Below are 27939 nucleotides of genomic sequence, written 5' to 3' on the forward strand. Positions count from 1 at the left end.
CACTGTAAAAATATGACACGTATGTCCCACTTTTTCTTGAAGTTAGTCAAGATTTCTCCTTGATCAGCATAGTCAGTTTGTCCACCTTTGCTAATTCACAAATCTTTATGAGTCATTCTTCTTGTGCTGGGATAGCTGGTCCTTTCCATTTTTGGGCATAAATTATTCTCACAGCTGTAATCATATTTATTGGCGTAATCTTCCTTTTTCCTCTCTAGTTGATCATCCAGCACCCCCAAAATGACTGTAAATTTGATTGTAACAATTTCCTCTAAAATCATGGGTTGTTCAGCCCAATATGTACCAGCATTTTTTCACATTTCCAGCAATTGCTAGAACTGCCTGTATACATCTTAGAAAGCCTTTATAGTGTCAAGTACTACTTGTACATCATTTTCCTTGAAATCATTACTCAAAGTAAATTTAAAACTTTTTGTCTGTTCTTCACCTATTGTTACAATTGGATTTGTGTGCCAGAGAAAGCAACTTTTTCAAGTGCAGGGTAGTAGAAACTTACTCCAGAACCTTTACCTTTTATAGGTCGTCCCTGGATTGGGAGCATATAGTCTCTCTGCTTCTGCATAATCTGGTAGGAGAAGTCAAGTAAGCTCTTGCCTCCAATTTCCACCTCATAGGAACTGCTGGGAGAGACGGTCACAGTCCACGAACCCCTCTCCTGGATAGGGGACACCTTCACAATCTTGTGGTTGGTAGTATCAATCAGGGTCTTAGTATTCCTTGCCGTAGCACCTGGCACAGGATGAAGCGAAATCAAATGAGTTGCACCAATTTCAATGGGCAAGTGAGCAAACAATCTAAGAATTATTCCCTCCCTGTATCTAATGGGCACTAAGGAAACTGTCATGTAAGGCTCTAAAAATGGGTCCTGGTGTTGCAAACCCGTATTGCTTACAGCAGGAGCACAACAGCATAGGCACTTTTCTCACTGCACCAATCACACCTGTAGGTGCTTTGAGAAAACTTAAAGAAGTTTTATTTTATCACAGCAGATGGGATGTAACTCATACCTACCCATACATTGCCCCTCTTCATCCATACTTCCAGGAGCCCCCAGTAGTGCAATAGGTTAAACCCTTGTGATGGAAGGACTGCTGGTCAGTGGTTCGAATCCAGGGAACAGGATGAGCTCCCATCTGTCAGCTCCAGCTCCTCATGTGGGGATATGAGAGAAGCCTCCCACAGGATGGTAAAACATCCGGACATCCCTTGGGCATCGTCCTTGCAGATGGCCAATTCTCTCCCACCAGAAGCGACTTGCAGTTTCTCAAGTCGCTCCTGACATAAAAAAAATCCATACTTCCCATATTTTAACCCCCAAGAAGATTTGCACCACTTAGAAAGCTCAAAATCTGGTGAGACTGGGGCTTTGTCTCTGTGCAAGTTCACAAGCATTGTCCTACAAACAGCTAAAATGGTAATAAAAAATAAAAATGCATTTTGCACTGCCAAGACTTTTTCTATTTTGTGTATTCTGCAAGAGTGGTGAGCTTATGACTGTCAACCGTGGTTAGGGCTGCATAGGTATGTAATTTTTTCAAATAGAGATAGGAAGTCTTGCAAATCGTAAGGAAATGCTTAGTTAATATGGAAAATCCCTACCAGTGTCTAGAATTACCTGCAAAATTGCACAGTTACTTGAATGCTATCATCATCATCATCATCACCATCATCATCATCATCAATGTGTTTCAAGAAAAGAAAGTGAACTGGGTGAAATTGGGAAGTTATGGCAGCCAGAGCTCCTCATGGATTTTTTAATAGAAGTGGAATGACAAGCAGTTTGGGGACGAATAATAATAATAATAATAATAATAATAATAATAATAATAATAATAATAATAATAACAACTTTATTTATACCCCACCACCATCTCCCCACGGGGACTCGGGGTGGCTCACATGGGGCAATGCCTGACTAGCAATATTTACAAAAACAACAGCATAAATACGTTGAACAATATATAAAAAAATAAAACACAGTAGGACAATAAAACAAGAGTTAATACAGCAGTAATAATATCAATCAACCAGCAAGTACAATTCAGTTGACTGCAGCAGCAATATAAAAATAACATCAGCAGTTAAAATACCAGAATAAAAGGGAGTAAGTGAAGTGATGCACATAACACACCCTCCAAACTATATGCCTATACTAAATTTCCTGTAGTTATGCTTTGCAATATCTCACCACCTGAAAACAGCGTGGAAGCACTTTCTGCAGCCTATAAATGGGAGTTCATGGTGCATTGAAAAGTATTGCTTCAAAATGAGTTCAAGACTGCTTTGAGGTAGGTTAACAGTGACATTCTGTGATGAACATTTCCATTCATGCTGGAGAGCTATTAACACGTGCTACAAGCTTCACATGGTATTAACCTTAGTGCATCCTGTCAGGTAGGTAATGCTGTGTTAGAAAGAAATGCACTGTCTGTAACACCATTGTGTGAAAAAATACAGTTTTAATGGGCATGTGGTCACAGCACATTCCTCTGAAGGGCTAAGCAAGTAGAGATGTGGACTTAGAGGGACAGCAGAGTCATGATCATGTGATAAGCATGATGAGAATTGTATCATTTCCTGTGGTCCCTGTGGGTATAAAAGGAAGTGGCTGACATGTGTGTCCTCTCTTGGACTGTGCATGCTCTCTAGCCATGATGCTCACTTGCCATGTGGATCTTTTACCATAATCCTTTGCCATAGTTGCCGTTGTGTTGTTGTGAGTATATCTCCATATATACTGATAGCAGACCTGATGTAAATAGTTGTACATAAATAATAAAGAAAGCCTCCAAAAGGAGTCTGGATGAAAGCCAGAGATCAAGTGCCTTATTAAAGCAGTGAGTGGCAAACGAGGTCAGAGGCTGTGCTATAAATCTCTGCTAACTACAGATAAAGACTTTGTAGTGTTTTGATTCAATTTAACCATTTTCTTTGAGACATTCAGTCCCATGCACAGCTCCAGGAGGACGTGAAAGGAGGGAATAATTCACGTACCTACCCAGTGGGTGTTTGTTTGTTTATTTAACCCCACTACAAATCCACCCACTCATTTTACCTGATGGTGTCCGTATGGTCATGCTGAACCTGCTAGAGCGCATATTCTTGACTGAGACTGTGATTTCAGTGAGGGTCTCGTCCACCGGGAAGGAGAACCGGGTCCCATCCAGACGAGCCTGAGTCACCTTCACTGGGGCAGCATTCAGGGAGAGCTCCATGACCCCCAGGACCCTAGAGAGCTCTGGTTTAGTGGTCAGTACATAGAAGCCGCCTGAATAAGTAGCTATCTCTTCATAGATGTTTTCATAGCCTCTCTCAGAATCCCTGGCAATCCTTTTAGTGACACCTGCAAGGATTAAATACAGATTGCCAAATGAAAACTGCTCACTTCTTTTTCTGAGTTCCTGCAAGAAAATTTGAACATAATTGAATTTTATCAGCAGAAACAGTTCTGAGGTGACGCACCATTATTCTCCTACTTCAAGATACCTGAAAGTAAATTGACTTTAAAAAAAACCACACAGATTATTTCAATATTCCCATAAGGCTGGGCGCATGAGCTTTCATAATAATTTCTCACTGATCTTTATCAAACTATGTTAATTCTACAGTGTAGATGCACTGTTTGAGAATTTTAAAAAAATGTACTGATATATCCTGGAAGGCACTTGTCAATATGCCTGTCTATTGTATCCTGGATTACAGACTAAATATATGACTCCCTTTCTAATGAAGACTTTATTATAGAATTGCACAGATTCATTCCCATAACTGCATGTGGGATCCATCTGGTTTCACTTGAAATTTATAACTCTCCAATGTTTTTCCACTGTTGATTGTGAAAGAAATTTATTCAGGAGTAGTTTTTTGGGTATAATTTGAAATTCAAAAGGCATAAAAGATTGTTATCTTTATGGGCCAAACAAAATGCCCTTTGACTAGTAAAGCCCTTTGTTTGGAAGTGCATCTTACTGTTGTTGTTGTTGTTTGCCTTCAGGTATTTAGTTTCAGAGGTATAGTGACTGCAAGACGGGGTGTCAAATTCATTTTAATTAAGGGCCACATTAACCTTATGGTTGTGTGCAAAGAGTAACTGAATTCATGGACAGAGAATCAATGGAAAAAGAAGACCAACTATAATTTTTACATAGTGGGATGGTGCTCTTTAGCTTTTACTCAGTTTGGGTCCCCAGGTGTTACTGAATGACAACTCCCATCACTTTTAGTTAACTGCAATGTGGGCTGGGGATAATGGGAATTGTAGCCCAACAGCACTTGTGGCTTAGGCATTATATCCACAAGCCACAATTCAAACCCAAACAGAACAAACTGCAGCCTTCCAGATGTTACTGTATCACAACTCCCATCAGTTCTACTCATGAGTTGTAGTCCAGCATCTGGAGGGCCACATAAAGTGACATGGAGGACTGGATTTGGCCTGCAGAACTTGGGTGTGACACATGTGCTCTAAGTTAACCCTATCCCAGGGTTTTGTGGGACTGACAATGTGTCACTAACCCAAGGTCACCCATTAAGTTTCTACAACTGAGCAGAGAATTAAACCCTGGTCACTAGAGTCAAAGTGGAAAATGTATTGAGGGATTCAGAGAGAAATTATATTTCCCAATTCTGGGAAACACACTCTGCTTCATAAGAGCTGTAGTAGGATGGGGCCCACCACTGCTCTTAGTGGTCAGTACATAGACCACTAAAATCCTTTGATGAGAAAAAAATCCTTTGATGAATTTTCCACTATGGCTATAAAGTCTAAGGTTTGATTTTCTGATGTTTTCTCTGATAATTTCTTGCCCAGAAAGCAAAATATTTAAGGCTGTGCAACACTGAAGAGCCAGTATAGATGTTTGAGTATTGGAGTCCTACTCTGCAGACCAGGATTCAAATCCCTGCTCAGCCATCAAAACATATTGAAAGACCTTGGGCAGAGAACACACTCTCAGCCTCAGAAAACACCAGGATAAGGCTGCCTTATGGTCACCATAAAGTTCAAGGCATACAAGAACAATACAATGTGGATGGGAAAAGCCAACTACCAATTCGGGGGCTTCTGAAACAAGTCTTGAAATCAGGTCAGTTCATATCAAAACTCTGAATCCCTCAAGCTTTGCGACTGGTGATGCTTGCTTGGGAAAGAACAACATGTACAATTAAATCAATAACTTGGTTATGCAATGCACATATTTCCAACTTGCATTTTAAAATAAAATCCCTGTAGCTCTTCACTTTATATTTTGCAAACAATTTAAACAGTGTAAAGAGCAACAAATGTGTCACACTTCTATTTTGACTGGTCAGTTCAAACAACTGAGCCAAAGGTAAGACATCTAGGTAACATTTGTTTTAACTTCCCAATTAAATCTTCACGGAACATTTGCTTGTCATTGCACTGTATGGATAGTTTACAACATATTTGTCGCAGGGCTTAGAAAAAATTATTTTGTTGCAATATAACTCCCTAAATGCCTAGGAAGTTCTAGGAATTCTAGTTCACCCATTGAAATAACTTGCCTGATGTGCGGCAAATCACTACACAATTTACTGAGGTAGCAAAAGAGCACATGCAGGGGCAGATTTTCAGTAGACAAATACGTTCCTCATCAAATAGTATAAAATTATTAATGGCCCTTCCACACTAAGCAAATATAACACTATGATTTCAGTTTAACCACTTGCTTCTAACATCTGCAGTCCTAAGATGTGCAATATTTGCTGCTGTTTACTATCAAGTTGCTTTAGCTTATTATTGCCCTATAAATGAGATACATCATTGATAGTCTTGGGCTGGGCTTTAGCCCAGTTGCTAAATCAGTAGCAGTAATAAGATCTACCAACCAAAAGGTGGCCAGTTCGAAGCTCAGTCGAGGTGAGCACCTGACTGTCAAGCCCAGCTTACTGTTTAACTAAGCAGTTCGAAAACAGCTTAGAGCTGTAAGTAGAGAAATTAGGTACTGCTAATTAAGTACAGGAGGTATGCTATGACACCATAAAGAAAAAGACCAGAAATGCTGGTGACCAAAAGGAAGGAGGGAGTCCTGATGGCTCTTCATCATAGAGAATGGAGCAACAGCACCCCTCTGTGATTTAATCCGAGCACAACCTCCAAGGCACCTAAGCTGGATCTTGACACAACATACCTCCTTTTTTGTCTGTTCTGTCTGTCTGTCCAAACAGCTTTGAATGTTTGCTGTGTATGTGTACAGCCAGTTTACCAGCTGTTAGGATTTCTGGGAGTTGAAGGCCAAAACATTTGGGGACCCACAGGTTGAGAACCACTGGATTAAATGGTTGTTGGAGTATCTTTCAGCTTTATGATTCTTTCACTATTTACATTTTTCAGCCAGAAAGCTCTAGTGCTTAAACAAATTACAAATCCCAGGATTCCACAGTATATACATATTTCATCCTTTCACCCCCCTCCTGTGATTTTGTCATCCCTGGACAAGATTTCACGTACTTCCGCGTTTCCGTTTTGAGCAAGTCCCTGTGAGGAGATAGTTCACCTCCGACAGAGTAGCATCAATCTTGATCTTGACTTGCTCCTTCAGATGTTCATCTTTCGCGGAAGCATCAGTGAAACTGTAGATTTTGGAACTGGAGAAAGTGGAAAGATGGTTAGATTACAACAGGGTGTCATGCCCGGCAAGGAAGAGAACAAAGGCAAAGAAGTGTTAGTAAGGGTTGTGGGGATGGAGGAATGAGGTTGGATGTAGATTTTAATGCATTCCTCAATACCCCAGAGCTCCACCACAGCTCTACCAAATATAATAGCAAAAGATAGTAGAAAAGCAAAGACAGAAATATAGTTTAGAACAACACTACTAAAACAATTACTGCTAGTACAGGTTGAGTGTCCCTCATCTGAAATGCTTGGGATGAGAAGTAGTTTGGATTTTTGTGGGGATTTTGAAATACTCGTATTTGCGTATAAATATGTAATGTGGCTGAATCTACATTGCCCTATAATCCAGTTTTGAAATCAAATTATCTGCTTTGAACTGGATTATGTGAGTCTACACTGCCATATAACCCAGTTCAAAGCAGATAACATGGATTCAGAAACTGGGTTATTTGGCAGTGTAGATGGGGCCTTTGTCTTTCCTGATTAAGAGAGTCTGGCACCTAGTAGGTCAAGATGGTAGCTGTATGCTGATCTGTTGAAGTGAATCTGATCAACTTCATCTTAACAATAATTGATGTCTCCCCACTGTTTGCTGAGTTCTGCTATTTGTGCTACAAATACTATAACTACAATATTATGTGCCTAGGGCCAGCAAGCAGAAGTTGTGGTTACCCGAAGAACATCCTTTCAAACAACTAAGTTCTGGATACAATCTGTGCAGGTTACAAAGACCCCAGAAGAGGATTATCATGAATGCATCAGATATTGCTCATGCTTCTCTGCAAAACGCTAAAGTTCTATAAAATTCTGGTGTTTGGAATAAAATTTACCTATGAATCAATTGGACTGAAAGCAGCACTAGGATTTGATAAACCCTTTGATTGAAGCAATTACTTCTTTTCTCTTTGCCATTCGGCTAAGTTTCAAGTCTCATCCTAGTTTTGTTTCTCACTTGATTTTACTTGATTCATATTCCATCTCAAATGATCGAAGGTACTTTAACTACAAAGAAAATTACCTTGGCAAACTCTCATCCAAAGCCAACTTCAAACCACTTAATGACATTTCTGGGCAGTCATCCCCACCATCAACAGTGAGCCTGGATATATAGTTTTTCAACTCATTCACATTATGAGTTTTAAAGGCTGGACCATGATCTATAAGAAGAGGATCAAAGTCAATGTGAATTAGAGTTTCAGATAGAACAGGTACTGTATTTAACCACAAGTCAACCAAGGCCCCATCTACATTGCCTTATAATAAAGTTTCATAATGTAGATTGACTGTATTGAACAGGATTCTAGGGCAGTCAAGCCTGTAGCCAAGGGGTGGGTTACAGGTTCAACCCCCATAACCAAACTTTAGGTTAAAAAATGTGGTTTACTCATGAATTTTAACTAGTTAACCAAATCCCCATGCTAAGCCTGTAAGAAGCAAAAACTAGAGTCCCTCCAGAACTCCAAGCACCATCTCAGCCAAATTTTGATAATTTATTCACACTATCATTACCTACCGTTCTGCCAATTTACATTGCAATAGAAGCAATAGCCAACATAGCAGAAGCCACCGAGTGTTGATGTCACAGATGTTTAATCAACATTTTCAATGTGAAGTCTATGTAATCCACTGAAATTGACATCAGAATCAGACCCCCCAAGTTAAACTCCATGAGAAAAACTTAAGTTTAAATAACATTTACGATGCTTCTAAGTATATAACAACTATGATATTTTTTGCTTGCTTAAAAAGGTTATACAGTAGAGTCTCACTTATCCAAGCTAAACGGACCGGCAGAAGCTTGGATAAGCGAATATCTTGGATAATAAGGAGGGATTAAGGAAAGGCCTATTAAACATCAATATAGGTTATGATTTTACAAATTAAGCACCAAAACTTCATGTTGTACAACAAATTTGGCAGAAAAAGTAGTTCAATACGCAGTAATGTTATGTTGTAATTATTGTATTTATGAATTTAGCACCAAAATATCACGATGTATTGAAAACATTGACTACAAAAATGGCTTGGATTATCCAGAGGCTTGGATAAGTGAGGCTTGGATAAGTGAGACTCTACTGTACTTTAATTTGTCCTAAACTATCAAGTATTTTTTTGAATAACTAAATAGCTAATTAAAGATATTTTATACAGTTTCTAAAATGTAATAATATGTGGGTCATAGATCTGATTTTTAGATATTCCAAATTAAAGTGAAAATATGTGTATAAGAGATCTTTCAAAATGCTCTATCTCTAATTCTGACCAACATTTTTCCTTGAAATTTGAACACAATTATATATTTTATTATGTAGTTTTATTTGTTTTTCACCCCATGTAATTATCTTTGATAGTTTTTGAAATATTATAAAAAAAACACTTGAAAACACATCATTGCTACCAAAGAAGATGGCTTTGTATTTTATTATCTTCATTCCTAAATCACAACAAGTATATTACTTGAAAGGCATGGAAGAACACAGCCCAGGAAGACGGGGAATGCAGCAATTTGGCAGCAAAGTCAATTAGATTCTGTGTAATCACTGAATACAATACCAGACTGTTCTAACCTGGATCATTGAAGGGTACCACAATGTAGTTGAAGGGTGCGTCTGGCAAGGTGGAAAATTTCTGGATAAGTTGGATGCTTTTTTCTTTGACCTGGGCAATATCGTCACCCATGCTGCCGGTGGTGTCTATCACAAAGACGAGAGAGTAGCCTTCCAGGTTGAAAAACTTCCGGAAGATGTCTTTGTCCACCATGGTGAGGAGGCTGGCATCTGAACAAAGGTAAAAATCAGGTTTATATCCATATCTAGAGCCTGGAAATAAATTTAACTGTACTTTCCACATTTTCTTAATTGAGCCCATTTCTTTACGGAGTTATATTTACAGACGCGGGAGAAAGTTTTAGTACTAACAAAATGGGGAACGTAATAGAATACTTATTGCCTCCAAACGGTCTCCTATATCTAACAACCTAGATAACCAGGGTGATGGCCCCCCTAGGTTGAAAATACTACTGTTGAATGTCAGGGCAGTGAATTGAAAAACAACTGCCATCCTCGATTTGATTCTGGATGAGCCTGCTGATGCGATTTGTATCACAGAGACCTGGCTGGATGAGATTTAGGGGAGACTGGGGTTAATCTCTCTCAGCTCTGCCCACCAGGATTCTCTATGCAAAGCAAGTGAGGCCTGTGGGGTGGGGAGGTGGAGTTGCAGTGGTCTATCATGATTCCATCCCTTGATCATGTCCCCCATCCCACAGTCAACAGCGTTGGAGTGTATTTAAAGGTAGGTAACTGGGACAGAATAGGGATCCCGTTTACATACCACCCAACCCACTGCCCAACAGTCACCCTTCCTGAGATTGCCGGGGTGGTCTTGAGTTTGGCATTGGAGTCTTAGCTGCTAATGGTGCTGGGAGACTTCAGCATCCATGCTAAGACTGCCCCATCAAGAATGGCCCAGAACTTCATGGCCTCCATGACAACCATGGGCCTGCTCCAAGTGGTATCTTGCCCTACCTATGCTATTGGACAAATTTTGGACTTTGTTTTCTGCACAGGATGGGATGATGGTGGTGTGGAAGAACTTATCATGGACCGATCATTACCTGGTCAGGTTTAGACTTGCTTGCAGAGTTTTTGAGTCCCAGAGAGTCTAAACCTAACCAGGTAATGATCGGTCCATGACAATGGAACTGCGGCAGGTTCTTCCACACCACCATCATCCCATCCTGTGCAGAAAACAAAGGAGGCATATGGATCTGGATGGATTCCCGATGGCTCTTGAGAACTTTCCTGTCACCCCAGAAGGCGATTTTGTCAAAGCTCTGGCTGACCTCTAGAATAGGGAAATGGCCAGGACGGTGGACACAATTGCTCCTGAATGTTTCCTCTCACTGAGCAGAGCCAAACCAGCCTCTTGGTTTTTCAAGGAGTTGGCAGCGATGATCAAGTGAGACGGAGACTAGAGCGATGTTGGTGGATAACTCAAAGTGAATCTAACCAAGCACGGCTAGAGCATATTTGAAAGCCTACTCTGTGGCAATGGAGGCAGCAGAGAAATCATTCATTGCTGCTGTCATTGCACCTGCAAGGAACTGTCCAGCTGAGCTGTTTTGAGTGGCCAGAGGGCTACTACTAGGGGTGTGCATTTTTTTGTTAGTCCTTGTAAGTTGTATCAAATTTGTTGAATTTGTACTTATGTGGCAATATCTGATAAGTGGGCAAAGATATCTCATTATGTACACATATATACAAATACAGATTTTCCAAAATCCAAAACATTCATAAAGAATCTCAAATACTTCTGGTGATGTTTTAAGAATTAGAACGTCTTTGGCTTTCTCTAGCTCTGAATCCTGGGTTTACAAGCTGTAGACTTACCCCCTTCTACAAAGAAGTTCTTTGTGGCTTGAATAGCTAGTTCCGCTGCTTTCTTATGCAGGTGAGCATGAGGGGAGAGCTTGGGGTCAGAAGTCTCTTTATTGATGCCCCCAGTGGGGTTGGTGTCTTGCGTGGCATCATCTTTCCCTCCGTGCCCACATCTGCCTGTGGAAAAAGCAGAGACAGGAGAGAAGGTGAAGCAATGTTCACTTTGCTAGATTGGACCAGCAGTTCATCTGCCTAAAAGGTTTTGACTGTTAAGCCCTACAGGGTTTGGGTTCAGGTTACCTACAGGAACGCCTTCTCCAATACAATCTGCTTCTTAGGACACTGAGGTTCTCTGGGTGGGGTGGGGGTGGGGGTGGGGGTGGAGGGGATATTCCAGCCAGTCAGAACCTCATTGGAAACAACTACCTTTTCATCAGCCACCCCATGACTGGGAATGATCTGCTTGTAGAGCTCCCACAGCTAAATGAACTGTCAGAATTTGAGATGCAGCTTAAGTCCTATCTCTTCCAGCAGGCCTATCTGGTCGATTTTAATTTGTGAATTTAAACCTGCATTTTACTGTTAAATTTTCAGCTACATTTTACTCATGTGCATTTGTTATATGTATTTTAATAGTGCTTTGTGATATGTTGCTGTTTTAATTATGTTGTAACCTGCCACAAGGAGGGGCAGGTCATAAATAAATCATTGCCATCATCATCATTACAGCAAATACAAAGTATCAGTGAGGACTTCGCTTAATTAATGAGAGCTGAATACCACATTTAAGTGCTTTTGTTTTAAATAGGTTGTAAGCCACTTTGAATTCTGTGTTGGAAGAATAACAGGATATAAATTAATTAAACAAATAAGGTGCAAAGGGATACTTTAGGTCTAAACTGGCCAAGTGTCCCTTGTTACAAGGGATGCTGTTTATTTGCTGTCTAGGAAGCTTGTCCTTTATCAGACTTATAATAAACAATATTCCCAACTGAGGTTTTTTTTAATTTTACATAAGCTGAACAAGATGCTGAGAACCCTTCTATTTTGGATGCCGGTCTTTTATAATAAATGTGGATAACATGTTGATTTTACAAAGAAACACATGACTATGGCCTCATCTACACTGCCATATACTGTTTGAAAATGCTGTATATGGTTCCTGTAGACTCATACAATGCAAAGTTAAACTGCATTATGTGAGTCAAACGGCAGTGGTTCTCAAAGCATGCTCTACGGAGCCCCTTGGAGCTCCATGCTACCCTCCTCTTCCTTCTCCCTCCCTAAGTTTTCCTTCCTCTTTCCTGCTCCTCAACTCCCCTTGCTTCCCTTGTCCCCCAAAGCTCTTTTCCCTATGCTCTAGGATGTAGTTTAATAAACTTCTCCCATGTTTTTATGTTAGAACCAATTAGGAAATGACATTTATAACCCAGGAACAACAAATTGTGTTACATAGTGTTATCATACCTCTCTGACAGGTTTCTGATGGTGGTGCTTGTGGATAGCTGCTCAAAAAAGGGGCTCTTATATGACATCCCACAGGATGCAATTCTATCCCCAGTGTTTTTTAAAACATTTAATGAAACAGTTGGAGTGATCATCTTTAGGCATGGGGTAGGGTGTTATCAGTACACTGATGATACCCAAATATATTTCTCCATGCCTTCAAAAACATCCTCAGCTCAGACAGATCAAACATGATGAACGTCTCAAAGATACAAAGGAGAACAACAAGATGGAATTGGAAAGGAAGAAGAAGGTTCAGACAAAGTTTCAGATCAGAGTTTAGGAAATGGAAAACTGGAAGAACCCCAAGCAAAATTACCATGAGGAAATTAAAAATAATTTCAGTAACTATAAATGAACTGAATTCACCAGGTAAATGATGTAAAGTTGTACAATATTTGAAAAGCTAATGTAACTGCTTTACAAGAAACCCATGTGAAGATATCTGATACAAAATATTTGGTACAAAAAAACTGGGAAAAGAATTTACAACATCCAATGAAACAGACTATTACTATATATAAAACAAATTTGGAGACTCCAAAAGAAGACTTTCTCCTGAAGGACTATGTTTGCAGCTTGGGAGTGCTCCTGGATCTGTCTCTCCAAATGTCAGCCCAGGTAGATGTTGGGTTTCTTTTACCCATTAAAGCCCTACATGGTTTGGGTCCAGGTTACTTACAGAATCGCCTTCTCCCATACAGTCCACCTCAAACACAGAGGTCTGTGAAATGACCTGCTGGAAGATCTCTGACAGCTAGATCAGGTGTCAGAATTTTAAACACCATGAGGACCTATCTCTTCCAGCACACCTACCCAGTCAGTTTGTAGTTGTGAATTTTAATCTGAATTTCATAAGTACAGTTATCATCATTGTCATCATCGTCGTCATCATCGTTATCATCGTCATCATCATCATTCTCTTTTTAGAAAACAAGGATTAATGCATGGCAAGTGATCCTAGCAAGAGGAGTTGGTCTTACCTTGTGGTTTGGTCTTGCAAGTTGCTGATATCTTGTACCCACTTACGATCATGTCCTTGATAAGTATGTTGTCCACACATGTGTACACCCCACTATTAAATGTAGAAGTAGATTAATGAAGTGCTTTGGAATGAACACACCCAAATGTCATAGCAACTATACAAAAAGTTACAATACTTACATTGACCCGTCAATAAGTCAACCCAGGTTGTTTTGGGTGGAGTTTTTTGGCTAAAGTTTGTAGACTGACACATGAGTAGATAGAGCAGTTTCCTTAAGGGCCCTTTCAGACAGGCCAAAAATCGAAGAGGAACTGGTATTTTAAATCCCACTTTCTTTTGGGATTGAGGCCACACAGCTGGCCTCAACCCTGTCCGTTTGCAGGAGTGTTGTCCAGATACTCATTTGTGCTGATCCGGGAACAACAGGGGTGGGCATGGGCACTGTGAGCCTTCCCCTGCCCTCCATTTCCTCCTGCATTTACCAGAAGAAAGCTCTGTTTGAGACCTGCAGGCTTTTCCCCTCATTCCTCCCTCCCCTGGAGGCTTTGGGTAGGGGAAGGGGATCCCCCCCCTCCCAAGCCTCCCTGTTGACTGTTAGAGGGTGGAGGGAAAGAGGAAAAAGGCTGCAGGCCTGCATTGGAGGAAGGCTCTAGTAAGTTGATTGGGAAATGGGAGCCAGGGAGGGAGCCCAGACAGAGGGAAGGGAAGCAAAACACATGTTTTATGCTTGTAGTGATACACAGGCATGGAAAGATGTGTGTTTCCCAGGAGGAATTGGGTTTAAAGGTAATCTTTTCAACATGTGTTTTTCAGCCTTTAACTCAATTCCTCCTGATTCTTTCTGCATTTTGGCTAAATGTCATTTAGCCACCCCCCCAACCCGATTTAACCCAGTTATAATGCATTTATAGAAGGGCCCTATTATGCATGTAGATACCTTTACCTTGGGCAGGACAGTCCCTTTGGTCAGCCCTGCCATCACCCAAAAATACATTCCATTGCCTCTCCCCTTATGTCTTACCTGACACTTTTGACACAGTTTTTACATGTTGCTATAGAAGCAGGGGCAATTGGTACTTTAACATCACTGTCTTCATTGACTATAAAATACAAGAGTAAGACATGCATTTTAATTTAATTGTACATAGATTTAAAATTCAAATATTATACTTGATACTCTTCTGTCTCCATTTTACAAACTAACAAACTAGCAGATGAACAAATGTATTATGAAACAGGAGAAGACATTCTCTCTTTTCTTCACCCCCTGGGTGATATTTATATATTTCAATCATGCCTTTGCTTATAGTATTCACTTTCCATTTAAGCTAAATAGCTCCAAAAAGTACAATTCCTCCAATGCTACAACCATTTTGGTTACCCTGTTCCGTATTATGGCACATAATACTGGTATAACTCTTTTAAAGAAGAAGATGTATTCCTGTGGTTTACTTCTGTCACATAATATTTGGTTCCGAAGGCAGAAATAACATGGAAATAGCAGATATAAGGGTAATCTCCAAACCTGACATAAAACATTCAGCCATGTGCCCACCAATAGTAGAAAGGATCTCCTTTTCCCCATACAGTTTAAACCTGGTAAAGTAGTTGGGTGAGTAGTAGGCAGGATCTCCAACTGTGGTCAAAGTTTTCAGCCTCACAAGGATTGTTGTCATTCCAGGAAACACTAGTGGGATGTCCACAGAAAAATGAGTAAAACCCATTTGCCAATTTGTATATTTAATGGAACTTACTCAGAAATTCGTAAATGTCATCATTTCCCATTTCAACCCAATTGGTGTTGCTGTAGAACTTCTGGAGCACATGGAGGGCCTTCCCAGCATTTAGGCGAGCTGACTCCAAGCCTGCTAAAGTCACAGGCTCTACAAGACTCGCTAACATGGCCTTTCGTAGGGCTCGAAGCTGGGCTATACCTAAGAAGGAAAAGCATTTTAATTTTTTAAAAGCATTTAAAAATAATTTTAATACCTTCTGGATTGAACCTCAACCAATGGTGTTCTTGACCACCCAAGAGTCTCGTATTAGAGCAGGAGAATTGCTGGCAAGTAATTGAAACATGTGTCATATTTTACAGAAGACAGTTGTGCTTGAACACGTAATCTCTTTGCATGGTTCTCTAGCTAATAATGGCCTCATCATGTTGAGAAATTTCCCCATCCTAGGACACTTCAGCCTCCTTTCAAGCATGGAGAGGTACGGAGCTCATCACATGACATTAAACTATTTCTGTCCATCATGCATACCCCTCCGTGGTTGGAAAGAGGCAGAAGTACTTGCCCTTCATGGTTGAAACTCCTCTGGGGTTGAAAGGCAATTGTGCTCATGGACCTTATCACATTGAGAAATTTCCCTGTCGTAGGACACTTCATCCTCTTTCCAAGCATGGACAGCCATGGAGCTTATCACATGATGTTAATCTACTCCCGGAGTTGAAAAGAAGCAGAAATGTCCTGAGAGGAGGTAACTTTGAATGCGGACCAGCAACTGTGTCCAGAGCTCCTACCTTCTATCGCATATTGCTCCTGTGGCTCTAGCAGTAAAGCAGGTGACATGGGAACCATTAAAGTTTCCCATCCTGGTTTATTGCCCACCCCGATGCACATCAATTTTATCCCATGGAAATAAGAGGTTTTAAACTGGTGCACTATCTCCTTTATCATGAAGGGTTTGGGACAGGGCAATTTCATCCCATGGAAAGAAGAGACAGATTTTGCTGCTTTCATCTACCTCCCAAGTACTGCTTCACACTCTTTTGCATGCACAAACAATGCCCACAGAAAATTCCTTCTTACTTTTGGCAATGTCTCCACAGTAGAAGAAGTAACTGCTGTCTTCCCCGTTATCGACCTCCACTTGGTTGTTCCCTTTGACAATTTCCTCAAGGGCTTTGACAAACCGATCAGGAGACACATCAGCTGGGCAAAGAAAAGAGACAGATCCAATTATGATTTTAGCATCATCACTCTTTCTCTTCAAATAGTCAGTAAATGTTCTGAGCCTCAAGGAGTTTACATTCCCTAGTAAGATAGCAGGGAGACAAGGTAGGATGAGAAGCCATTCACAGTGTCCAGCTATGGGAGGAAAGGAAGTACAATCGGCCCTCCATGTTCACAGAAGTTAGGAGTGCAGGAACTCTGTGAAAGTGGGAAAACCACAAATAACTATGGGGACAGAGCATTTGCTTCCCAAAATCCTTGGAACAGCCAAGTGCCCTTGATAAATGGCATATCAACTTGAATCAGCAAAAGTTTGGGATGCTGTTAGTCTGAGACAGTAGCTATCTTGCTCTCCCACAGTTGGTGAATGAGGAAGATTAGGCACTATGTCCCCAACATTTCATGTCCTGAACAGCCAGGTTCAGGAAGCAGTTTGCAAATAAGTTGTTAGCTGTTCTGCCTTTACCAAAGTGGCAAATCACCCACTGTCTTTCTGGCAAACTATATTCCAAATATGGAGCAGCCAAGTTCAGGAAGCAATTTGTACAGGAGTACAGTAGTAGGAGCCCCGGTGGCGAAGTGTGTTAAAGCACTGAGCTGCTGAACTTGCAGACCAAAAGGTCCCAGGTTCAAATCCCGAGAGCAGAGTGAGCACCTGCTGTTAACCCCAGCTTCTGCCAACCTAGCAGTTCGAAAACATGCCAATGTGAGTAGATCAACAGATACCGCTCCGGTGGGAAGGTAACAGTGCTCCATGCAGTCCTGCCGGCCACATGACCTTGGAAGTGTCTACGGACAACGCTGGCTCTTCGGCTTAGAAATGGAGATGAGCACCAACCCCCAGAGTCAGACATGACTGGACTTAACGTCAGGGGAAACCTTTAGTATCCTCCCCACCAAAGTTCAATGTTGCCAAGTGAATGTGTACTTAGTGTCCTACAGAGAGGGTATGGCAAATGTGTGAATAATCAAAACTGTGAATGCCAAACCCATGAATGTGGAGGCCAACTGTAGTGGTCACCGTCTTCCGGTCACTTTCTTGCTTCTCAGCATCATTCTCGAATTATGCCCAGAACTGGACACAGTATTCTAGGTTTTTGAAAACATTTAAAAAAGGTTTTTATTGAGTGAAGTTAATGGGATGCAGAATATAAAAAGGAGCAACATCTAGAGATAGTCAAATACATCTAATACAGGTATGTTGTTCCCCCAGTCAAATACATTGCAAATACATTGCAAATCCAGTCTTTTCCCTTCTATCCCCCCAGCCATGAACCCACCACACATGACTTCCGACACTACTCACTGTGAGTCCCATACCCTGTTTCCCCTAAAATAAGACATCCCCAGAAAATAAGACCTAGTAGAGGTTTTGCTGAATTGCTAAATATAAGGCCTCCCCTGAAAATAAGACCTAGCAAAGTTTTTATTTGGAAGCATGCCCACCAAACAGAACACCAGAGCATGCAGGATCGGTAAATGTACATATCACAGAGTGTTGTACACGGAAATAATGATAGTAACAAGAAATTCTTGATAGGATTCACAGTTTGTCTGGTTATGCTGGTTTGTGATGACAACTACTGTACAGTATATAATAAATGTTCATTTTTTTGTTCAACAATAAATGTGAATTCTTCTTCATGGAAAAATAAGACTTCCCCTGAAAATAAGACCTAGTGCATCTTTGGGAGCAAAAATTAATATAAGACACTGTCTTATTTTCGGGGAAACACGGTAGCTAATAAAATCTACTCTTACATCAACTTTAGTAAATTCTTCTTGTGGCTATTTTAAACTTCACACTTGTCTTCCTTTCCATGTATTCAAATGACAACCTCCATTGTTAACAAACTCTTTATTATTTCCTCTCTGGATACTTTTAGATAACTCGGGTATTTGGATATAGTCTAATAACTTTTCTCTCCATCGTCTCACCTCTGCAGGAGTCTACTGTATACCATGCAGCTGTGGACAAGTCTACATAGGGACCACCAAACACAGTAGCATTGCCCAGACATGAATCAAGGAACAGGAAAGGCACTGCAGACTAATTCAACCAATAAAGTCAGCCATAGCAGAAAACCTGAGGAACCAACCTGGACACAGCATATTATTTGAGAACACAGAAATGCTGGACCACTCTAACAGCCACCATGTCAGACTACACAGAGAAGCCATTGAAATCCACAAGCATGTGGACAATTTCAACAGAAAGGAGGGTACCATGAACATGAACAAAATCTGGCTACCAGTGTTAGAAAAATCTAAAATCAGGACAGTAAATAAAGAGCAACACTAAAAAAAATGGTAATTCTAGACAAGAAACTATCAGGGCCAGCTAACACCTCCCAATAAGGGATTTCCCCAGATATGAAGCAGTCAGGCCTTGAAGCTGAAAGGCCAGTCAATGCTAATCAAGCTGGCCAATTGCAACATTCACACCTGTCTCAAGTAGACAAGAGTTCGTTCTCAAACCCTGGACATTTCACAGATATATAAACCTCACTTGCCTAGTTTTCCAATATACCTCACAACCTCTGAGGATGCCTACCATAGATGTGGGTGAAACGTCAGGAGACAATGATTCTGGAACATGGCCATACAGCTCGGAAAACTCACAGCAATCTAGTGATTCTGGCCATGAAAGCCTTTTACAACACATTTTTAGATTTTTTTTTACCTTTCCATGATTTGGTTATTGTCAGTCTGACTGCAACAAAGCTATATTAACAAATGTCATCATATCCTTTACTAATTCTCTCCCTAAATATTCCTAAAAGGCACATTTCCAGGTGAGGTCTATTTACAGAATGGAGTGGTAAGAATTATTTTTTTGCCCCTTGTCACATAAATGCAAATGAACTGGATTTTTATCTCAGTTATTAAACATTCCTAAACATTAACCCTTCCTTACAAAACTTATTTCTTGGGATGGGATCACATAAATTAAGTACCTTTATAAACAATGTCAGAACATTTCAGCAAGACATTGCAAAACTGTTTAACTCATAGAGAATAAAAGATGCCTCAGTCGTGGCTGGTGGCTCCCAGGGAATTCACTCCCAGTTTTAGACTTTCAAGGGACTACCGAAGTTGGGCATTGGCTTCAGCACCTTGAACAGGTTCTTTAAAAGTTCAGCCAAACCTAGAGCATATTCTGGGAGTACCTGGGGAGACTCAGGGCCACATTCCTTGCAGGAGGAATTGCAGAGTATTGTATTATTTAGTTCAATTGGTTTGCTGGGGGATTCAGGGAGCTACAGTCCAACAAAGCGACATTTCTAAGTTTAGTAAATAAAGACCTCATATCCCTTCCCCAGCCCCAAATCGACTACCTTCAAAATATGCTTTGAACAATTCAGTCGGATTCTTGTCATCTAGCTCTCCTGGGGCTTTGGGAGATTTTCCAGGAAGGGCAGATGTCTCCATGAACCAAGAAACAGCCTTCAGTATCCCTTTTTCGGTGATGTCGGCATCGGTGAAGTCACCCGGAGCAATGCCCCCTGATTCGTGGTTGGGGCGGAATCCATTCACAGTGCCCATCCCGAGGAGCAAAAGGATTGTCCTGGCAAACATCACAGCTTTCCTTAGGATGGCTGCAAAGATCAGGAGGTGGAAGTTAAACTGTTGTGATGGGATCTGCTTGCCTCCCAAATATATAGCCGAGGCAGAAGTGGGTCACTCAGCCAGCTGGTAAACATGTTGCCACATATTTGACTGGATAGAGAACTCAGGGCAGCTAGCTTTGCAAACACTGGCTTTGTGTTGAGCAGCATTGTAGGTAGTAAAAAAAACAACCCAGAGACTGAATGCTGGCATAAGATGAGAATACAGTCGTTTCTCCACATTTGCAGCTTTCACTCTTGTGGATTTGATTTTATTCATGGATGTGGCTAATATGTTCTCTCTATAAATTTCCCGGTTCTCTAGTGTGACACACTTGGGGCCCGTCCAGACAGTACCTTTATCTCAGCTCCCTCAGCAATCAGGAAGGTGGCCGGATGCCGTTCCCTTTAAACCCAGAAGCAATTGCTACAAAAGGCGAAAAACGTGAGATTTCCAGGTGCGGGAATATTGCAGTTTTTAGCTGAGTATCCGGATGTTTGCATGTCTATATGTCCCTGCAATCGGAAATCATGGAAATTTTTATCTGGGTTTGTCCCCAGGTTTTAGATGTTTGTTCCTGATTGGTTAGTTGCTAAAAAGAAGGTGACACTTGAGTAGAAGTCAAAAACTTTGTCCTGGGAAGGGGAACTTTGTCCTTCAACCGTTTAATGAAGTTTGTGGCAGAAAAAGGAAGTTCCTGGGTTGCAAGAAGTACTTTCCCATTAAGCAGTACATAATTAAACAGTAACAGAATGCCATCATTATTGTAGTTAATCAGACCTTGTTGTATGGCCATCTGTGTATGGTGTACTTGTGCAGGAGAACAACAGGATGATATTGCCAGGTTATACATGTTGGTTCCTCATTGAGTTTATGCTGACAACATGGGTATAGTTTAGTAAATGGCAAAAATTTACTACTGGCTGTTGGGACATGGATGTGTTGAAGAGGAATGCAAATACTGAGAGCCAAGGTCATGCACAGTTTTTCTGGCCAGGACAAAGCAGAACTTTTGTGGAAATCCGCATATCCACATCCTGGGGCTTTTTAAAAAAAAAAAAGCTGCTGAGGTTTCCGGCAAAAGTCCCATGGTAGCCATCTTGGGAGCCTCTAATCTCAGAACAAAGCAGCAAGTCTGGACAATGGAGGCAGAAATCCCAGGACTAACAGGTCTGTATGTGGACCTCTTCTAAAGTCCTGGGATTTTTTGCCCCTGTTTAAAACCCGTGATTTAGTGCTGTCTGGAAGCGCCCTCTGTCACAGTGTTTCACTGAAGGATGTGTTGCCTTGCCACATGCACTGCAGGAATTGACCAGTCTCACTATGAGAACGTGTCACTCCATTCAATCATGGGTTCCCCCTGTTGTCGACCGCGTTTTAGGGGATCGGGCCCTTAAGGAGAGACCCGACCCGGTCCAGAGGGAACGGACCTTGGCGAAGCCAAAAGGAGAATATAAGCCGCAATACAACCTGAAGCCTGAAATGAAGAAGGTTCGCCAAAGTTGAAGGAAAATCCGCCAAGGAGTCTTTATTGAGCAATTCAGCTGAAAAGGACGCTAATAGCGATCATTCAATCTACTAGCGTAACATATGTTTCAAATAAAGCCATATTTATACAATGTTTCGGTCTGACAGCCCTTTGAATTTCCCGCCCCGCTCCCCCGCCCATCTGATCGTGGATAGGCTAGGAGGTTGAACGAGGCGTGCTTTCGTTTCCCGCCTCGCTCTGCTGGCCCAATGGGGAGCCGTTTTTTTGTCCCCACTTGGGCCAATCAGGGAGGAGGAGGCGGGAGCTATTGAAACAATGACGTGACCGGACAGGAAATATCAGATTAATCCTGGCCCGGCCGATTTCTAAAGGAATTAATGGCACCCATCAAGGATGTCCGGGGTCCTGTCATGTTCACAGGTTTTTAGATATGTCTTGGGGTGTCAGACGGGAAGTAAAGAAGGGTGGTGATGAGCCGTCATTGACGGGCCCCACAGGGTGCCTTCCTGAGGCGTCCTGGCCTGGGATATGACAATGTTTGCCTTGGGGTCGAATCACCTTTAGGAATTTGGTGACTCAAGCCCTATATTGTCCATGCGATCGGAATGAGATTGGATTAAACTGTGGCAGATTATCCTTTTGTTTTTGGGAAGGGAGGTCATGTTGGGGTCATAATATTTCCCATTTGATTCCATGATTTGACAATTATATGGGATAAAATGAAAATTAAAATAAAGTTGGAACATAAACCCAGCTGGGAAAAACACATATTTTCCGGGGATCCCAAAGAGTATAAATACATATAGGCAGATAGGTAGATTTCAAGGAGGAAAGGGAGAATCCATAGAGGGGGGGTTACATTGCACTAAGGGGAACCATGGATGATATAAACAATTGAAAACATTTGATAAGAATGAGGTTTACAACATCTGGGGAACCCAATATGGAAAGTCATAGGAGTGGAGTTCAAGCAGCATGATTTCACAATTCATGAAGTTAGCCCAACGATTAGGAATTCATACAACAGTGGGTCATGAGGGTGTCCAGGTACATAGAATATGCAAATTCATGGATACATGAGGAAAAAGAGTTCATCTGTGATGGGAGGAATTCGTAGAGATGGCATGGGGAAGAGGCACATGTGGGTTGCAGTCTTTGGAAGTATAGGATTTCATAAGTCCAGGGGTAGGTCTGGGGAAGAGTGTTCTTCTCCTTCATAAAATCATGAAAGTATGAATGAAACGTGGAGGGCACCCGTCCGGGCACCCCCTGGCAGCTGCAGAGAGGGTGAGGGTACTTGGAGATCCATGTCTCCCCCGCGAGAGAGCGATCCCCCCATCCCCAGTTCACAGAAAGGGGCTAGGGATCTCTTAAAACCATTCCGCGAGTCGCGGGGAGAGGAAAGTCCGGGATAAGGCTGGAAGGAAGCGGTCGGTCCCGTTTGACAATCAGCTGTTGAGGTGCCGAAAACTGGACCGATTCCGGTTCCGCTGGTTGTCTTCGAGTCAGGAGCCTTAGAAAGGGTTAGGACTAAAAAAGGAGCGTTCTAGGAGTAATTTTGATAGAGATATGAGCCGATTTGTATCGTCCGCCATATTAATCTATGGCGGAGAAACCTCAGCCGGAGTTAAAGGGACGGGAGAGAGAGAGAAATTGCATGCAAAGGAAGGAGTCAGAGAAAGATACAAAATAACCAGATAGAGAGTGTTATTGTTAAAATAAATGCTACTTTTATTGGGGGATTTTGTTACATAGTTCAGGGAAGGGGAAAGTGAAATAAAAAAAGGATCTTTTAATAATAGTCTGCTGCGGTCCCGCTCCGTTCCTTTGGTGAGTGACCTGCGGAACTCTCCGCTGCGTTTTTAAATTAATTTAATTTCGGTTTCGGTTATCACCCCTGTCTCATCACACGGGGGGAAGCCTCCTAAATCTGGCTCGGCCTATCTTTCCTAATTGAAAGACGGGGAGCCTCCTGTCATCCACTGCCGGCCTATTTTCGGCAACATCATGGTATTTTTTCCAGTTTGGCCATGGAGCCGCTCCAGAAGTAGTTTTACTGTGTTTGAGAGCCATCAGGCTCCATGGCCAAACTTACAAAACCCCGCCACCGAAAATAAGCCAATGTGAAGAGGTCCCTAGAGTTTCCTAGAGAGAACCCTTCTCTGGGGATTTTCTAGGTCCTTCAACATGTAAAAGGTAAAGGTTTTCCCCTTACGTTAAGTCCAGTCATGTCTGACTCTGGGGGTTGGTGCTCATCTCCATTTCTAAGCCGAAGAGCCGGCGTTGTCTGTAGACACCTCCAAGGTCATGTGGCCGGCATGACTGCATGGAGCGCCGTTACCTTCCTGCCAGAGTGGTAGCTATTGATCTACTCACAATGGCATGTTTTCAAACTGCTAGGTTGGCAGAAGCTGGAGCTAACAGTGGGCGCTCACTCCGCTCCCGGGATTTGAACCTGTGACTTTTCGGTCTGCAAGTTCAGCAGCTCAGTGCTTTAATACACTTCGCCACCGGGGCTCCTTCAACATGATTCTACAGCAAATAAAAAGATTCTCTCTACAGGTAACAGAAGAGTTCAACCTGCCATTGTTTGAAGGTCCTGTCTCTTTAAGGTTTGACTTTCCTCCCCCCTCCCCTTGTTGGCACTGTGCTCTGTGCACAGGACTATTTTCCCTCCTGACCCTTGGCTTGTCTAGCTGTGATCGGAGCCAATTCAAACACATCTAATTCTGAAGAACTCCCCTAGCTCCAATGAGACCTTGACACTGGGACAGCCAGATTGATTTTGCAGCCTTTAGGACTGATGAATCTAGCAGAAACTGCAAAATCAAACTTTACATGAAAGTAGGGGAGGGGATGAATATTTCTACAGAGGGGATGGATCCCTGATGGGAGCTAACCACCATAATCCTGGAGGAAATTGGAGGAGGAGCCGGCACTTCATGCCTTTTCACCAGTTCTGAGGATCTGGCTCCTTTTCTTCTTGTTGTATGCTGTGAATGTCTATTTCTCTAAGGCAAAGCAAATGAACTACTGGGAGAAACAGAAACCCATCACAAACAAGAAGTGGATGGGGAATCAGCCCCGTGCATGCTTGCAATCTCACTGACCCTGTGGATATGTCTCCTTTTCCTCATCACATGCACCAGGTGTTTCTGTTCCTCCTGGTATCTCCCTTCCTTTGCCCAGATAAAACAGACTATCAGTCCCATCGGGATGAGGAAAAGGAGCCAGATCTGCAGACTAAGTGAAGTGGAGAGTGGGGTGGCTTATTTATTTATTTACAGTATTTATATTCTGCCCTTCTCACCCCGAAGGGGACTCAGGGTGGATCACATTATACACACATAGGGCAAACATTCAATGCCCATAAAAACATCAAACAGAGACCGAGACAGACAGACGCAGAGGCAATTTAACCTTCTCCTGAGGGGATGTTCGATTCTGGCCACAAGGGGGAGCAGCTGCTTCATCATCCACTCTGACGGCACTTCCTCATTCCAAGTTGTAAATTAGTTAAACTTGCCTCCCCACTTTTATAAGTGGTACCTTATTTCCTACTTGATAGATGCAACTATCTTTCGGGTTGCTAGGTCAGCAACGAGCAGGGGCTATTTTTTATTTTTAATTGACGGGTGCTTACCCTGCCACGGGCTGGCCTCGAACTCATGACCTCATGGTCAGAGTGATTTATTGCAGCTGCTCAACAGCCTGCGCCACAGCCCGGCTTCTCTTCTTCTTGAGTGCCAAGAGTATCTGTTTCACCAGGGCAATGGAAGGGAGATACCAGCTGAAAAAGAAACATGGCATGCCCGCCTCCTGGGCAGCCCCCACCCCTTCACCCCCAGTAATGGGGCTGCTGTGTGAATTTCTGCCTGTGTGGTATCTTAAATTTGTCCTTGTTGATAAATTTATACTCTGGAGTATAGCTATCCCTCCTAATTTGGTGTCATCTGCAAACTTGGTCAGCATGCCCATTAAACCTTCATCCAAGTCATCAATAACAGTACTGGTCCCAGGACTGAACCCTGCAATGCTCCACTAGCCACTTCTTTCCAGGATGAAGAGGAACCCTTGGTGAGCACCCTTTGGGTTCGATCGCATAACCAATTTCTGCCTAAGTGTAGTATCTTTAATTTGTCCTTGTTGAAATTCATTTTGTGAATTTTGGCCTAGCTCTCTAATCTATTGAGGTCATTTTGAATTCTGATGCTGTCCTCTGGAGTATAGCTAACCCTCCTAATTTGGTGTCATCTGCAAACTTGATAAGTATGCCCTCTAAACCTTCATCCAAGTCATTAATAACAATACTGTCCCCAGGACTGAACCCTGTAGCACCCCACTCGTCACTTCTTTTCAGGATGAAAAGGAACTATTGGTGAGCAGGCTTTGGGTTCAGTCGCTTAACCAATTAGAGATTCGCCTTATAACGGCATTGCCTATCCCATGTTGCCTAGTTTGTTTGCAAGAAAATTATGGGGAACCTTGTCAAAGGCCTTACTGAAATCAAAATGTGCTAGATCTACAACATTTTCTGCATCTATCAAGCTTGTACCTCTTTTGAAAAAAGGGATAAAATTAATCTGGCATGACCTGTTTTTGAGAAATCCATGTTGATTTTTTGGTGATCACAGCATTCCCTTCTAAGTGTTTGCAAACTGCCTCCTTAATGATATGTTCCAGGATCTTTCCTGGTATTGATGTTAGGCTGACTGGATGGTAATTGTTTGAGTCCTCTTTTTTCCCTTCTTGAAGATAAGAACTACATTTGCCCTCCTCCAGAGCCCATGCAGTCCATGTAGCCATGCTGGCCACAAGACCTTAGAGGTGTCTCTGGACAACACAGTCTCTTTGGCTTAGAATGGAGAAGAGTACCAACCCCCAGTTTAATGTCAAGGGAAAACCTTTACTAGATTTAATGTCAAGGGAAAACCTTTACCTTTACTATAGTCTCCTCAATAAAATTCTGTGCATTCTGTGATAGGGCAACTACCCAATTACAGTTTTGCCTGGAAACATCCTACTTTCTGCTCTTGTTCTGACTTTCCTCCATCTTCTAGCTCCCTTGACATAGCAGCCTCATTCTTTGTCCCCATAGATCCTGTTTCTCACTCGTTGAGTGTATTTTTGTTTATCCTTAGTTTTTGGCACTATGTTGTCTTCCTGGGTCATTTTGCTTAGCCTTTGCCCTCTCAACTGGTTTGTAGCGATTCCAATTCAAACACATCTAGTTCCGAAGAAGAACTCCATAACATTAGATAGGCCTTGACTCTGGAACCTCACAGTGAACTTTGCAACCTGTTGGTATTTTATGAGTCTGTTCTCCTATTTTTGTCAATATTCCACCAAAATGAGAGTAAGACGGTTGTTCACGTCAGGCTATTCTGGGTTAGCAAACTATTAGCACAGTTTCATAGAGCAAAGCCTAGCGACAAGTGGGGTCGAATTGGCAAAGCCATTGATGAGGGAAAAAACCTTAGGCTATGAGCGGCTGTAACATCTTACTTTTGCCTGAGACTAATGAGACTGCAAGGACAGAAATATCCAAAACACAGCAGATTCTGTCTGCTCTTGGAAGCAAAGCAAGGTCAACCTAGTTGGTTCTTGGATGGGAAACAACCAAGGAATATCTGATGCTGGGGATTATATTTCAGTGGGAGGAAGAGCAACCCACCTCTGAGCCTTCCTGACCTAAGAAAACCCAGTGAAATTCATAGGTAAAGGTAAAGGTTTCCCCTGACGTTAAGTCCAGTCGTGTCCAACTCTGGGGGTTGGTGCTCATCTCCGTAGACACTTCCAAGGTCATGTGGCCGGCATGACTGCATGGAACGCTGTTACCTTCCCACCGGAGCAGTACTTATTGATCTACTCACATTAGCATGTTTTCGAACTGCTAGGTTGGCAGAAGCTGGAGCTAACTCACTCAGTCCGCTCCCTGGATTCGAACCTGCAAGCTTTTGGTCCGCAAGTTCAGCAGCTCAGTGCTTTGGCACACTATGCCACTGGGGCCCCCATGGCACAGTGTGTTAAAGCGCTGAGAAAACCCAGTGAAATTCATAGGGTCACTGTAAGTCAAGAGTCAATTTGAAGGCACACACAACCTGAGTTAATTCAGTGTGAACTGCCTTTGAACTTTGTACAAATTACCTGTTTTGAACTGGATGATATGAGTCTACATTATCATATAATCCAATTTAGTGCAGTTGATCTACATTCAGAGATTAAGCGGTTATCCTACCCCCTCCCTTCTCCTGGCATGCCATTTCTACATGCCAGGAGATGGCCGGCAGCAGGGAAATGCTGGCCAGGTAAGTCATTTTTAATTTTTAAGGCTTTTCTTGGGGTTTCCAGAAGGCGTT

The 27939-nt window shown here is 42.1% G+C and overlaps 1 protein-coding gene across 2 annotated transcripts in view; it reads right to left on the reverse strand.

Moving 5' to 3' along the window:
• LOC103278069 (von Willebrand factor A domain-containing protein 7) overlaps window positions 1-20116 on the reverse strand; it is a 39833-nt gene extending 19717 nt beyond the window's left edge. The window contains exons 1-11 of one of the 2 annotated variants that reach the window (XM_062973584.1): window positions 19821-20116; window positions 16339-16461; window positions 15280-15459; window positions 14547-14625; window positions 13524-13615; window positions 11047-11211; window positions 9223-9432; window positions 7674-7812; window positions 6491-6627; window positions 3077-3364; window positions 532-750 (exon numbers count right to left, since the gene is read on the reverse strand). In XM_062973584.1, the coding sequence (XP_062829654.1) occupies window positions 532-750; window positions 3077-3364; window positions 6491-6627; window positions 7674-7812; window positions 9223-9432; window positions 11047-11211; window positions 13524-13615; window positions 14547-14625; window positions 15280-15459; window positions 16339-16461; window positions 19821-20061 (1873 nt within the window). In that variant the 5' untranslated portion in view covers window positions 20062-20116. The remainder of the gene's footprint in view (window positions 1-531; window positions 751-3076; window positions 3365-6490; window positions 6628-7673; window positions 7813-9222; window positions 9433-11046; window positions 11212-13523; window positions 13616-14546; window positions 14626-15279; window positions 15460-16338; window positions 16462-19820) is intronic. The other variant, XM_062973583.1, reaches the window with a different exon arrangement.
• Window positions 20117-27939: the final 7823 nt, after the last annotated feature.

The sequence above is a fragment of the Anolis carolinensis genome, chromosome 2 (assembly GCF_035594765.1).
Source record: "Anolis carolinensis isolate JA03-04 chromosome 2, rAnoCar3.1.pri, whole genome shotgun sequence".
Classification (NCBI taxonomy): domain Eukaryota; kingdom Metazoa; phylum Chordata; class Lepidosauria; order Squamata; family Dactyloidae; genus Anolis; species Anolis carolinensis.